Here is a 14,765-nt window from a genome sequence, read left to right on the forward strand (position 1 = left end):
AAAGCATGATGACGACCAGAAGCATCGTCCAACTCTCAAAGAAATATTGGAGAAGGTTTACAATTCCATGATTTTGATGTGGCAGACATGTTCAAGCAACTGCTAGAGAAGAAACTTATTCAATTGCCGGAATGCCAACGACAGAAACAAGTAGGAAAAGTAGACGATCCTAACTACTGTAAGTATCACCAAGTCGTTAACCACCTAGTGGAAATGTGCTCTGTGGTGAAGGAGTGAATTCTAAAGTTGGCTCGTGAAAAGAAGATTGAGCTAGATTTGGATGAAGTAGCTCAGACAAATCACGCTACAGTAGAGGTAGCTTCAAGTGTGAACACCAACTACATTTTATGATTAGTGTTCTAACATCGACTACATTTCAACATCGACTACGCTACAGTAGGGACCGTGTCCGTCAAAATTACAGAAGAGGAAGCAAGACTAAAAAGAACAAAAAACAAAGAAGGCATGGAAGCCTAAGATCATGCAGAAAGAAGACAAGAACTTCCCCCGACTTCGTCGATCGGTAACTTTGGCATAATTCCTCCCAAAAGGTTTCGTCGTTAACCATTCAGAGGAAGTATTACAAGTTATTGCGTGTCATGCTGTTGGCATAGTAGAAGTCGATAACAGTCATATAACTGCTAAAGAAGTTGACAACTCAAAAGAAAGGGAGCAAAGAGTTTATGTCTTTAATCGTATCAAGCCTTCAACTACTCAATCTTTAGTTTTCCAAATATTGAGTATGGCCACGATGAAAGAAGTAAACCAATATCCAATGACTACTTATATTAGAACTTCAGCGTTAAAAGGCTACGTATCTTCACATCAAAGAAAGATCGACCTTCAACATCTACTTTTGATCATCATAAGATGGCAAGTGATCAATATAAAAGCAAGATGAAAACCTTAAAGGTAAGACCATTTCATGAAGAAAAGAATGACAAAAAGATTCACAGTCGTATCATTTCACGCATGAAGAAGAAGTTGTCTGTTGATATAAATACAAAAGGTTCCTTGATGTTGAAACCAAAACTCATCATATTAAAAAAGCCTACAAATGCAGAGGATGATCAAAGCCATGATGAAATTAGAGCTTTTGAAATTTAAATGTAGAAGCTTCTAATCACAAGAGTCTAAACTGCATGGTGCTTCTGGCTTACATGAGTTTAAAAGGTGAATGGCCCAAAAAACATCTCTTGTTGAACTACGTTATGACTTGATCCCTGTCATTGTAAAGGGTACATAAGTAGCTCGACGGAAACTTCAAGTTCAGTCCAGTAAAAGAAAAATAAAAAACACTTGAACTACGTCATAATTTGATCCTTTCTTTGAGGGTACATAGGCAACTTAAAGAAATTTAAGTTTAGTCCATAAAAAAAGGGGTATCACATCCACCTAAGTGTGACACTATAAGTTTAGAGGCTAAGGAACTGTGTCCTAACACACCTCAAGAGGGTGAGGCTATGAAATGAATTCCATATACATCAATAGTAGGGAGTTTAATGTATACCATATTGTGTACTCATCCCAGCATATGCTATGCAATTGGAATTGTTAGTAGATATCAGTCAAATCCTGATATAGTTTGAGGACTACCGTTAAAAACATCCTCAAGTATCTTTGGAGAATGAGGGACTATATGCTTGTATATGGTGCTAAGGATATGATCCTTACTGGATACATTGATTCTGACTTTGAGACTGATATAGATTTTGGAAAATCTACTTCAGGGTCAGTATTCACTCTAAACAGATGAGCTATAGTTTTGAGGAGTATCAAGCAAAGTTTATTGTCAACTTCACCACAGAAGCTGAGTATTTATACCGAAGAGATGTGATTGTCATGCAGATTGCCTCTAAAGACAACTTGGCTAATCCATTTACAAAGGCCCTTTCAGCTAAAGTGTTCGAGGGTCACCTAGTGGGACTAGAACTGCGAAATAGATAGAATTAAGGCAAGTGGAAGAAGTACTGGGTATCTGATGCCCTAGCTTATTCTATCTCTTCTCTCATTACTCAACATTATATATATATTCTTATATATATGTAAAATCCACTTGAGCTTTAGTCTAAGTGGGAGTTTGTTGGGTTGTATGTCCTAAACCTCACAGTTTGTAATGTTAAATGTATTATATTATCAATAAAGATGTTATTAACGTTTATTAAATAAAACTGTTATTGAATATATGAATTGCACTTGTAAAGTCTAAATTTTATAAACTAAAGATCCTTTGCTATACTATGAATACATTAACTTTATGTTGAGTGGATCAAGTTCAGTAAATAGCCAAAATGGTCTATAGTATATGAATAAGGTTGGGTACCTTATTCTTGTAATACTAGAGAATGCGACCCACTCTGTAGTTCTTACAATTTATTATAAAGTGCTACAAACGAAGTGATCCGGATTCGTTCATGTATTGACATGAGGAGTGGGGACATCTTATACAATGAGTTTGCATAAGATCGGACCAAGAATTAAGTCACTCTTACTTTATGACGTTGTTTACTATTTAAGACCGACTATTTCAAAGCGATAACTTAGGTAACTTGACCTCAATCCTAAGCTAACTATGAACTTCTCTTTATTCGGGATTCTCCTTAGATTTGCATGGGTAAGGGTTGGCTCAACAGCGCCGGCTTAATAAGCCTCCCATTTCAGGGGTAAGACCGAGTAGATAGTTGGGGACATAGGGTGCAAGACGGAATTCACTTCCACTCGCTTTTAGGGATAGTAGAGAGGTTATTCCCTTAAGTGTTGACTCTAGGTCTTGAACAAGGGGCTCCACCCTCTCATTGGCTCGAGAAGGACTCGGTTTAATGATTGGATAACAAACCAATTGTTCATTAGAGGATCAATGGGACTTAAGGAGCAAGATGTAATCTCGGGGGTAAAACAACTTTTGACCCAGCTGTTATTACGAACAACCTATGAAGGGTTAACATACTAATCATGGTTATATCGAGTGGACATAATCTATCTACAATGAGGGGAGTGCAACTACTGGGCTTTAGTGGAGTGACATCGTAGTTAACGAATGGTGGTTAATTAGGTTAAAGAGTTTAGCTGGTTAATCGCAGATCGTTGGAGCCCATGATCTGTAGGTCCATGAGGTCCCCCTACTAGCTCATATCGGACTAAACTTTAGAATAGTGTGACGAACGAATTTGAAGTGTTCAAATTTGGTTTTTGGAGCAAAGCGTTAAATATATATGATATATTTAACCTAATATTTAATAGTGAATTAAACATAAAGAGAGAGCAAATTAGAGATATTTAAATAAGATTTAAATATCAAGATTATGAATGAGACATCATATAAATTCGGATAAGTGCTGGATTTAAAATTAAATTAATTAGTGAAAATGTTTATTAATTATTTAATATTAATTTAATTTTAAATAGTATTATTAGAATTGATTTTGAAATTAGATGGATTTGGTCAAAATTGCATTATAAGTCAATTTGTTAACACGTGAAAAATGCAATGGAAGTCAAATTGTTGACTTTTTATTTTTGAAAGTCAAATTGTAGCTCAAGGTTCTTGTCAAATTGAAGGCGTTGATTTCGATGAAACCATAGCTCTTGTGGCAATGCTGGAAGTCATTCGCCTCCTTTTGGGAATTTCTTGTTTCTTAAAATTTAAATTATATCAAATAGATGTCAAAAGTGCCTTTGTGAATGGATACTTGAATGAAGAAATATATGTGAAGCATGCAAAAGGGTTTGTTTATCCTCTTGTCTTGAGTATCTGTAAAGACTCAAAAAAGCCCTTTATGGTCTAAAACAAGCTCCATGAACACCTAACTGAATTTCTTGCCAAGAAGGATTATTGTTGAGGAGGAGTTGATAAGACCTTAGTTATTTAAAAATCTTAAGGAAATCTTATAATCACTTAAATTTATGTGGATGGTATTGTTTTTGGAGGGCACCAATAGATGACAGATCTATTTGTACAACAAGTGAAAAATGAGTTTGAAATGAGCATGGTACAGTAGCTGACTTACTTCTTGGGATTTCAAATTAAACAATTGTTTGACGACATATTTGTTTCCTAAATCAATAATGCAAAGAATATTGCCAAGAAGTTTGATTTAGAATAATCTAATATAAAACACACTCCAGCTTCCATTCATGCTCAGCTCTCTAAAGATACAAAAGGTACTAAGGTTGATGAAAACTTCTATCACAGTATTATTAGAACCCTATTGTATCTCACTGCTAATAGACCAGATATAGCATTTGTTGTAAGTGTTTGTGCTAGATATCAATCTTTTCTCAGGTCTAGTCTCTTACTCAGTGCCAAAAGGATAATCAAGTGCTTCAGTTGCACTTATGATTATGGATTGTTATACTCCTTTGACACTAACAACTTTCTGATTGGTTATTATGATGCAAATTGGGCAGGCAGCTTAGAGGAAAGAAAAAGCACCTCAAATGGATGTTTCTTCCTAGGTAATAATATGATCTCTTGGTTTAGTAAGAAACATAACTATGTTTCTTTGTCTATAGCTGAAGCAGACTATATTACGGTGTGAAGCAGTTTTGTACACAATTAATGTGGATGAAGTAAATGTTAATGGAATATGATATTCCACATGATGCTGTGACATTGTACTGCGATAACCTGAGTATCATAAGAATCTTGAAAAAACATTTGTTCAACATGACAGAATGTATCACATTGATATTCCACATCACTTAATTACATAATTAGTTGAGAACAAGTAAATTGTTTTGGAGATATTTGCACTGATGATCAAATTACAATTGTTTTTACCAAAGCCCTTGACGCAATCTAGTTTGAATTCCTCAGAGTTGCCTTAGGTTTATGCAAGTCAATTTTGTTGCAACTAATTCTCTTTAAAACGGAAAACAATGTCTGAGCTGCCAATTATTCAAGGCCCAAGTGACTTTTGAGTGATGAATTCGCATTAATGACGACAATTGGCCTTCCAAGCATTCGTAAGTGGTTTTTTATTTCAAATTTTAAATTAAATCACGTTATATGGTAATTGCAATGTGATAGGTTTTCAAGTGACATCGTGCCCCCTGATGTTTCTGCTGGTAGGAAATTTATGTGAGATATCACTAAATATGAAATAAACAAAATTATACGCGATTAAAGAAATTGGATTACATGATGTTTTTTCAATATTGAATGAAGGATATATCTGATGTTTATAAAAGCGTCGAGTATTCAATTGTCAAGTATAATGTGATAACTTGACTTTGGAAAAACGTCAAGAAAAATATTTTTTGATATAATTTTCGTGTCAAGAAAGATAATACACTTGATAATTGTGGTATGTCAAGTTTATTGATTCTCACTTCACAGGTTAGAGCCAAATAAGTAATCAATCATAAAATTGTAAATAAAGAGATAAGGAAAAAAGAGAATGCCATCGAAAAATATACTGGTTTGTCTCAAACTCGGGACAACGTCCAATTTTCTGCAACTACAGGATCTACTATGATGGAGATTGCAAAGACAACAAAACTCGCATTTATAAATCACTCCTCAAAAAGCCCAACAATAATTATTTGAATCTAGTACCACAATTCGACAACTTGGAATAGATAATAAGAGAAACCCCCATCCAAAGAAGAAAAATACGCAATGTATTTTTCTTACCGTTACTCTAAAATGCTGAAGAATAAAATAGCTCTTTCTCTGGGCACTTTCTTTTTTCATTCTTCAAATGTAGACATATATTTATATAGGTGTGTTGCTGTTGATTTATGGGTCAAGCCCAATAACATTAAAGAAACAAATTGTGTACCCGGTACACAAGTGCCTATTGATCTGGCACATGCAGATTACTAATGTAGCAGTCATACAACGTTGACTGAGGTAATCGTGTACCCCGTACACGATTACCTTAAGTCGTGTACCGAGTACACGATTTCCTTCTCCATTAAACCGTTGTGGCTCTTCTTATTCCTCCGAAAACTTCGAACTTCCTCCATCCAAACATCGTCTGAAAACCTCCGCTTTGCCTTATTTTCTCTTGTTGCTGCCACCGTGAGTCGATCTATCGAATGATTTTCTTCATCCGAAGCATTTTCTTTAACTGATGTAAAATTTTTCTTTGATTTTTCCCAATGTATGTATTTTCTTATAAAATTGATGATCAAGTTTGAAAATGTATAGTTTATAGATCCATGATTTGAATGTATAGTCTTCATATATATATCATCTTGTTTGCATTTGGGCTGGACTTAATGTGTAGTTTATGGATCCATGATTTATTTTTAGATATATGTTGAACTTAGAATTTAGATTTTGTTGGGCTATTTTTCTGGATGATTATGTTGGCCTATTTCTTGGGCTCTTTTTTTTTTTTTTTCATGATTAATTTGTTGGATGATTATTTATTTGTTGGGTTGAACTTAGAAATATATGTATATGTTTATAAAAAATGAAGATTGCTTCATATATATATATTATTTTGTTTGTATTTGAGCTGAATTAAATCTATGATTCATGGATATATTATTTTGTTTTTATTTGGGTTGATTTAAATGTATAGTTTATCGATCTGAGATTTTAATTGATTTAAATGTATAATATTTAGATTTTATATGTTGAACTTAGATGAATTTTGTTGGGTTGACATATTAACATATTTTTTTGTCAACTATAACAGTTGAAAAAATCATAATAAATATGTTGATGCATTCTGAAGATTTAGTTATTCTTGAACCTGGAAATGATGGAGACAGTGATATTGATGTTGAAGTTGATGAATTATTTGGAAACGATAGTAGTGGGGAACAGGATATTGAGTTGGTATCATCGGATATGTTCAACCAAATCGATTGAGAAATTACAAATTCAACATGTGAACTAGGGTCTACTTTGGAGGAAAGGAGTATAGGTGTAGATAATTGTAGTTTAATTTAGAAAGGAATGTTGTTAAACAAGATTTATAGCTTGCTGTAAAAAAAAAAAAAATATTGTATGACAAAACACAACGAGATTATTGTAGTGGAATCAAATCAAGATCTTTGGTATGTCAGATGTAAATCATGGAGGGATGGTTGTGATCGAAGATTACGGGCATGTTGGCATAAAACTCATGGGATGATGGATTTTATTATGTAATGTAATTTGAACTTCTTAGGTAGTGGAACCTGGTCCTTCTAATCCTGTACAGTAGTTTTGAGTTGTAGGAGAAGGGAGGCATCTGCACAACATACTATCCTCACTGCATTATTCCCTATGTTGAACAAGCAGGTTTTCTTGGGGTTGCACAAATCGAATTTATCAAGCTTGATTGGCACCTCATTATTTCTCTAGTTGAGCGTTGGAGACCAAAAACCTACACATTTCACCTGCCTTGTCGGGAATGTACAATCACGCTGCACAATGTTGCCATACAGGTTGGGTTATGAGTGGACGGGCAACTATTGATAGGTTCACTACAATATGATTGGAAGAATGTTTGTGAAGAGCTATTAGGCGTTCTACTAGATGATCTGAAAGGCTGAAGATTGAGTATCACCTGGTTGGCATCCCAGTTTCCAGAATTACCTCGCAATGCCGACAACATCAGCGTACGTAGGTATGCACGAGCGTACATTATGCAGCTTATTGGAGTATTTTTGTTTGCTGAAAAGTCAAATACTCTAGTGCATCTCATGTTCCTCTTGCTACTATCTGATTTCGAGCATGCTGGTACGTACTCGTGGAGTGGTGCATGTCTTGCATGGCTGTGTAGAGAACTTTGTCGAACTACCAATGCACAAGCGTTGGAAATAGTAGGGCCACTGATGCTACTACAGGTATGGGCTTATGATAGATTTCCAATTATAGCACCACAAGTCCAGTTACAGGCCGTAGATCATCGTCCACTTAGTATCAGGTATTATTTCATTTATATATTTCTTTCGTTATCATTTTATGTAAGAATATAAATTAAATGTATTTTTTATAATTTTAGATGGAGTGGTGTATTAGCTGCTTCTAAACAATCAGCATATATGTTGCTCATGTACTGAAAAATATTTGACAGACCGATGAAGAATCAGGTAACAAATGTATATATAAAAGAATATTTATAACATTTTGGATGTAAACTTATCTTTTTTTTTTTGTTAGATTAATTGAACGCTATACACACAAAAGATTTAGTCATCACTACCTGATTACTGTCGTGATGGTGAAGACATCTGGTTGACCGTTAGCCCTCTTATATACTTTCATATAGTAGAGTGGCATCATCAAGATCGTGTGTCGAGACAGTTCAGTTTGCGACAAACGATACCATCGTTGTCCTATACACTCCCAGCACTACACAAGATTGATTTGAGAGCTAAGCATGACCAAGAATGGCGTTGAATCCACGAGGAATATATATTCTACTAGCATGGACGACATGATCGTTGTGCACAAGGAGAAATAACAAATGGGTCAGTTGTATCAGATGACTACTTTTCCTGGTACGATTCAATCATGAGGCGATTTCTCACATCTGACGGCGCTTACTATTACTGCATGGGAAGAGATTGAAAATTAGACATTTTCCACATATAGGATATGAATATTGTTTAATATTTATTTTTTTCATTGTATAGTAGAATTTTATCGGAGATGTACTACAATATTCAATGCAACACAACTTACCAGAGTTGGGTTTAATGTGTCAGCAAACATTGATTAACATAGAAAATATTATTCATCAAACAAGACGACTCAATGTTGCTGACACCGATCGAAGACGTATTTGTCGTAGATGACAATGACAGTAGGGTGAACCTATTCATAAGTGACATAACACCAGACTAACAAATCATAAGTGACATAACACCAGCAAGTGAATCATCAAATTTGCTTATTATAACGAAATATTAAATATAAATAACAAATCAAAATAGATTTGAAAGAAACTACTTTTTCTAGTCCACAATTTGCACTAGAAATATTTCTTAAAAGTTTCAAATAAGAAACGAGAATAGTTATTAAACAGGTTTATTTCTCAAAAATTGAGAAATATGAACGATATTAAATAGGCCAATAGTTCTTTTTTTTTTTTTTCTTTTCTTTATAGGACTTTAAGAGTATGATGTCTATCAAAAATAAACTTGAAAAAGTGGTATAGATGGAACATATTGAAATATTTGTGTATTTTTGTACCGTAATATTTGTGTATTGATAGTAACAATTATTATTAACATTAGTGATAGAACATAGAAAGATATCAATCATATTAATGTATTAATGATATAGAATCTAGGTAGATATTAGTGGTAGAAGTCTATTAGTGATAAAAGTTTATTATTGATAATCATGATAAATGTTTCTCAATAATAACCACTGATAATTTTGAGTATTAATCTTTCAAAATTGATAGTCATTAATGAAAGTCTATCAGTGATAACCACTAATATTTTCTATTATCTATAGCTTAATCTTTGATGGTTTTTTTCACAATTAATATCCATTTATAGAAGTCTATCACTGATAGCTAAATGAGTGAACTTAATTAGTAAAGTTTAATCTCGAACTAAAGTTTAAGTGAAAGGTCTAGAAGTTACCACTACTAGCATGTTATCAGTGATATTGATAACATGTTATATGATGGTAAAAAGGAATGACAAAAGTTATCTCTAATAACATATTATCAATGATAGAAGCTATCACCAATGTCTACGATATTAGTGATATCAGTGATATCAGTGATAAAACTTAGGTAATATCTATTTATCGATGATATCAATGATACAAAAGTCTATCATTGATATCCATTGCTAAAAGTTATTGGTGATAACAAGTGATTGAAGCTATCAATGATAGTCATAACTATCAATGATATCGCATACTAGTGATATGACTTAAATATATATATCAATAAAATGATGATATTGATGATATTAATGATATGACTTAGGTAAATATCAGAGATTGTAACTATAGAGCTCTTAGGTGTTAATAGACATCTATCACTTACAGCTTCAAATGTTAAATTTTAAAAGATGATAACTTCCTTTCAAAAGTTGATAACTACTTAAAAAAGTCTATCATTGTTATCTGCTGATAGCCTTAGGTGTTAATATTTCAACTTTGATTTCAATTAATTAAAGTGTATAAATGATAAGCCATTGAAAACTGATAGCAACTTGAAATGTGATATTTCAAGTGTTACTATTTTAAAGTTATATTAATATTTCTCAAATTGAAAACTATCACTAATACCAGATATCAATGAAAGTAACTAATAATAGCTATCAATGGCTATCATTGATAGGTACTATTTGTTGTTATCGTTGATAAATACTATCAGTGATAGTTTTCAGTTCGAGAAAATCTGAAAAGGAAGCGTGAAATAGTGGGTTGCGTGAGGGCTTTTTAGTACTTTACCTATATAACTATCACTGATAACAACTATCAGTGATATCTGCCGCTAATTTTATACCATATCCCTAATATGTTTATCTTTGTTCTACATTTTTTTTTAATTTTGGATCTGATTGTTATTTGTGCAAATCCCTAATAATATCTGGGTAAAAAAATAATCTTTGAGACAAATAAGAATATTAAATGAAATGTCTGTCTGAAATCCCATTGGAAAATTTGTGAAACAAACAAGCCCTAAAATACATACTATAGCCTCTTTTGCTAACGCTATGAAAGTTTCCGTAGCTATAAATTTAAGCTATTGAAAATAGATTTTTTATAGCATTATAGAAACGTTATGGAAAGTCATGAACTTTCAATAACATGGGCCACAATAGCATTTAAAAACGTCATGAAAAATCTACGATAGCTCTTTTTAATGCTATTGTAAGTGATATTTGTTGTAGTAGAATTCTTTTTATAGATAAGTATAACATTGTAATTTTTTTACTTTACATTAATGAATTTATATTTTATGGGCACACTACTACGACATGTATTTTAACGCTAATATTGTTTTACTTTATAACATTGTATTTTACCGAACTGGGTTACCAATTTTTTAGTTACATCTATATTTTTGCTCTCTATCTTTATCTGTATTGTTTTGCAAAAGTGTTACAACATTGTTCTTAATATTCGTGACTATCCACTAAATTACTTTCCTATTTTCAAAAGTGATTGTTAGTCTAAACATTGAAATTTATAAATTTTAGTTGTGTCAATGAATAAATTGTAGTAGTAAAATGGTTTGTTAGTAAAAAAATAATATTTAGAAATCGAAAGGAATGAAATAGAAATAGAATTCATTTTACACTTCGTGTGAATTTTAAATTCTATAAATGGAGGCTGCAATATTTAGCAGACATGAATATATTTTTTTGTTTTTTAATAAAAAATTAAATTAAATTACAATTTGGGCAGCTATAGTTATTCCGAGCAGGCGTAGCTTTTATATACACAATACATGATTCTTTTTCTTTTTTTCAGGTTTTTTTTTCCGCATCACAACGAAAATTGTTAGTGAAAGAATATTTAGAATTTAAAATCATTCTAATTCATAAAATAAAAAAAATAAAAATAGAATTCACTTAGTTTTAAATGTGATGCGTTTGTTGAAGTTAAGGTGTGATATTATTTGGCAGACATGAATATGGATAAGAAAGAAATTAAGTATTATATTATACAAATTAAATTACAACTTGGGCAGCTATTATGAATTTATAGTTTATATATATGTCAATTAAATTCCATGGTCAACTTAGAAAATGACAAATTAAGCATTTTAAATATTTATTTGGGTTATATTGTAAATAAACTAAACTGGCAGCCCCATAGAAATTGGCTTAGCCAAACTCATGAATTTTTCCTATTTTTCCAACAAGTATAAGTAGGGAGGCAACACATGTGATTTTCAAAACTCACAATATTGATTATTAGCAATAGAAGAAACATCTTGAAAAATGGCACTCATCCAAGCAACCCTCTTCACATTTGCTTTGCTATTGTCCTCGAGTAAGATTTACATAATAGTACCTTTTTGTGTGTGTTTTAATGTTTTTCTCTTTACGTCTTGTATTTGATAATTGACAATTTTGTTAAACAGGTTATGCCGCTACAATTGTGATTAAAAATAATTGTAGACATACGATATGGCCCGCAACATTAACTAGTGGTAGCGGACAAAGCCAATTATCTGCCACTGGATTTGGATTAGCTTCTGGAGAGAATGAGATTATAAATGTACCTACACCATGGACTGGTAGAATTTGGGCTCGAACAGGTTGCACCATAGATGACTCTTCGAGGTTTTCTTGTGAAACTGGAGATTGTGCCACTGGCTCTGTATTTTGCAATGGCACTGGAGGAATTCCACCAGCTACGTTAGCTGAATTCACATTAGCTCAAAATGGAGGCACAGATTTCTACGATATCAGCCTCGTTGACGGCTTCAACTTACCTGCTTCCATAACTCCAAATGGTGGAACAGGACAATGTGTATCGCCCAAATGTTCTTCAGATGTTAATATGGTGTGCCCATCCGATTTGATTGTCCAAGGGAAAAATGGGGTTATTGGCTGTAAGAGTTCGTGTCTCGCATATAACCGACCAGAGGATTGTTGCACAGCTGAATTTAACGACCCAAAAATATGTCAACCTGGCATCTCTGCTAAGATCTTCGAGGAAGAATGCCCCCAGGCTTACAGTTATGCTTATGACGACGAAAATAGCACTTTCACTTGTAGCAGCACAACCAGCTATGATGTTACCTTCTGCCCATGACCATATACCCACACACCACAACAACCATATATATTCCTAATATCATTTTTATCATCATTTCGATAAAATAATCACCGAATTCATGAATATTGTTCGAGCCTAGCTAATGAATAAAATGCATCTGATTAATGATGTTACATGAAATTAATTATGTATACTTTTCCTCTTATACATTCTACGTCTCACTCCTTGCTTCTTTACATAACTTCTCGTCTTCTTCCAAACCCAGAACATGAATGCACTAATATAACCTACTGTGTTTCTAACAATCATCTTTTTCTTAATAAAATATATTAATCCCATTGGTCTTTAAGGTTAATGAAGTTACATTTTTAAAGTCCCGTTATGCAACCATTTTGTTTTTTTTTATTATTTTTTGTTTTTAAAAATTAAGGCAATTTCAAGAAAGTTTGAAGTGGAAGTAGTGTGTATAGTCTTAATTTTCAAAAATAAAAAACCAGAAACTATGTTCTCATTTGGTAACCATTTCATTTTTCGTTTTTTGTTTTTTTAACATAAAGCCTATTTCCTCCCCATTTCTTACAATGATTTACATCTTTCTTAAGTGCTGTTGAAGGAGAAATTTTGGACCAATCACAAATTGCCATGTCATTTACTAAATTAATAACCAACTCCAAATCATCAATTTTGGGACCAATTAGGAGTGAACATATGTCTCGAATCGAAGTTGAAGACAAAGTCCAATGACGTAAGTGGTTTAAATGTGACCGTTGAATCAGATAAGATTAATTTGACCCAATTTAATATTATTGTTTGGGTTAAAATTCAACTAAGTCCAAAAATAGGTTGAATTTGACCCGAATGTCAAATGAGACTTAAGTCCAATTAATTGGGCCCAAAAGCCAGGCCCATGGATCAACCAAGTCCAAGCCAATGGACTAACGAGGCCCAAGGCTATGAAGCCCATTAGAGAGCCCTATAAATAGAAGAGTTCTTCTCATTTGAAAGGGTCAGCAATTTCTACACTCTAGAGAACATAGAGGAAATTCTCTACATTCAGAAGACTCCTTGACTCCTGAAGCTGACCACGCTTGAAGAATGAAGTCCTTTGGAGATACAAGAGTTATGAAGACTGAAGTCCTTTAAAGATACAAGCATTTTGACCATGCTTGAAGACTAAAGTCCATTGAAGATACAAGCATTCTGAAGATTGAAGTCCTTTTAAGATACAAGCATTTTGACGACACTTGAAGACTGAAGTCCTTTAGAGATACAAGCGTTCTTCCAAGACTCCGAGCCCAAGAACATCCACACGCTTTGTTTCTATACATCAAGCATACGCATACAACCGAGAGAGAATTAGACGATCAAGTACTAAATATCGAACCACACCCCTTCAAATCAACATCAATATCAACACGAACTCAAGTTCAACTGCATGAAACAAGTTTCTCCAGAAGCCTCGTGCAAACACTAATCCTCCAAGAAGATCATCAAGCCCAAAGGCCGATCATCCAAAAAGATCAACAAGCCCAAAGGCCGATCGTCTAAGAAGATTATCAAGCCTAAAGGTCGATCATCCAAGAAGATCAACGAGCCCAAAGTAGAGCATGTAGGAGAAAGAACAAGGTTTTATCTTTGTGGAGAAAATTTGGGAACAGATGATGGAATCTTCTAAAGGTGAGATCGTCATAAGAGAATATCCCTTGTTTGACAACCATACCTCTACTTCTTTCTAATCAAAGGAAGAATCATACCTTGACGTAGTGTCTATCATGATGGTTGATATAACGACTTAGTTAGCCATTGTAGAGATGGAAAAGAAGATAATTTCCTAATGAAGGCTATAGAGAAGTGAGATAATGAAATTGCTGCTTTAAAAGATTAGATATAGGCTCGAGATACTACTGAATCGAGTCAATCTCCATCTACAAAAGTCAATGACAAAGGAAAGACTGACTTGTAGGAAAACTAGTCACAACAATTTACATCTGTTGCCATTTTATCAGTTCAACAACTACATGATATGATAACAAACTCCATTAGAACTCAGTATGGAGGACCATCACAATCTTCCTATATGTACTCCAAGTCGTACACCAAGAGAATCGACAACGTAAGA

The 14,765-nt window shown here is 33.4% G+C and overlaps 1 protein-coding gene across 1 annotated transcript; it reads left to right on the forward strand.

Annotated features, from left to right (window-relative positions):
• The first annotated feature begins 11,759 nt into the window (after window positions 1-11,759).
• LOC150036034 (thaumatin-like protein 1b) lies at window positions 11,760-12,826 on the forward strand. Its single transcript, XM_090314048.1, has 2 exons — window positions 11,760-11,914; window positions 12,006-12,826. Exons 1-2 carry the CDS (start codon window positions 11,863-11,865, stop codon window positions 12,680-12,682), a joined length of 729 nt encoding a protein of 242 aa, XP_090170174.1. The 5' UTR covers window positions 11,760-11,862; the 3' UTR covers window positions 12,683-12,826.
• The last annotated feature ends 1,939 nt before the right edge of the window (window positions 12,827-14,765 follow it).

This window comes from Benincasa hispida, chromosome 5 (assembly GCF_027475165.1).
Source record: "Benincasa hispida cultivar pf3 chromosome 5, pf3_genome.v1.1, whole genome shotgun sequence".
Classification (NCBI taxonomy): domain Eukaryota; kingdom Viridiplantae; phylum Streptophyta; class Magnoliopsida; order Cucurbitales; family Cucurbitaceae; genus Benincasa; species Benincasa hispida.

Excerpts from the sequence above, each read along its gene's own strand:
- LOC150036034 (XM_090314048.1), top strand. The coding sequence starts at position 11,863 with ATGGCACTCATCCAAGCAACCCTCTTCACATTTGCTTTGCTATTGTCC. Across the intron at positions 11,915-12,005 it reads TGCTTTGCTATTGTCCTCGA|GTTATGCCGCTACAATTGTG; the intron begins GTAAGATTTACA and ends TTTGTTAAACAG.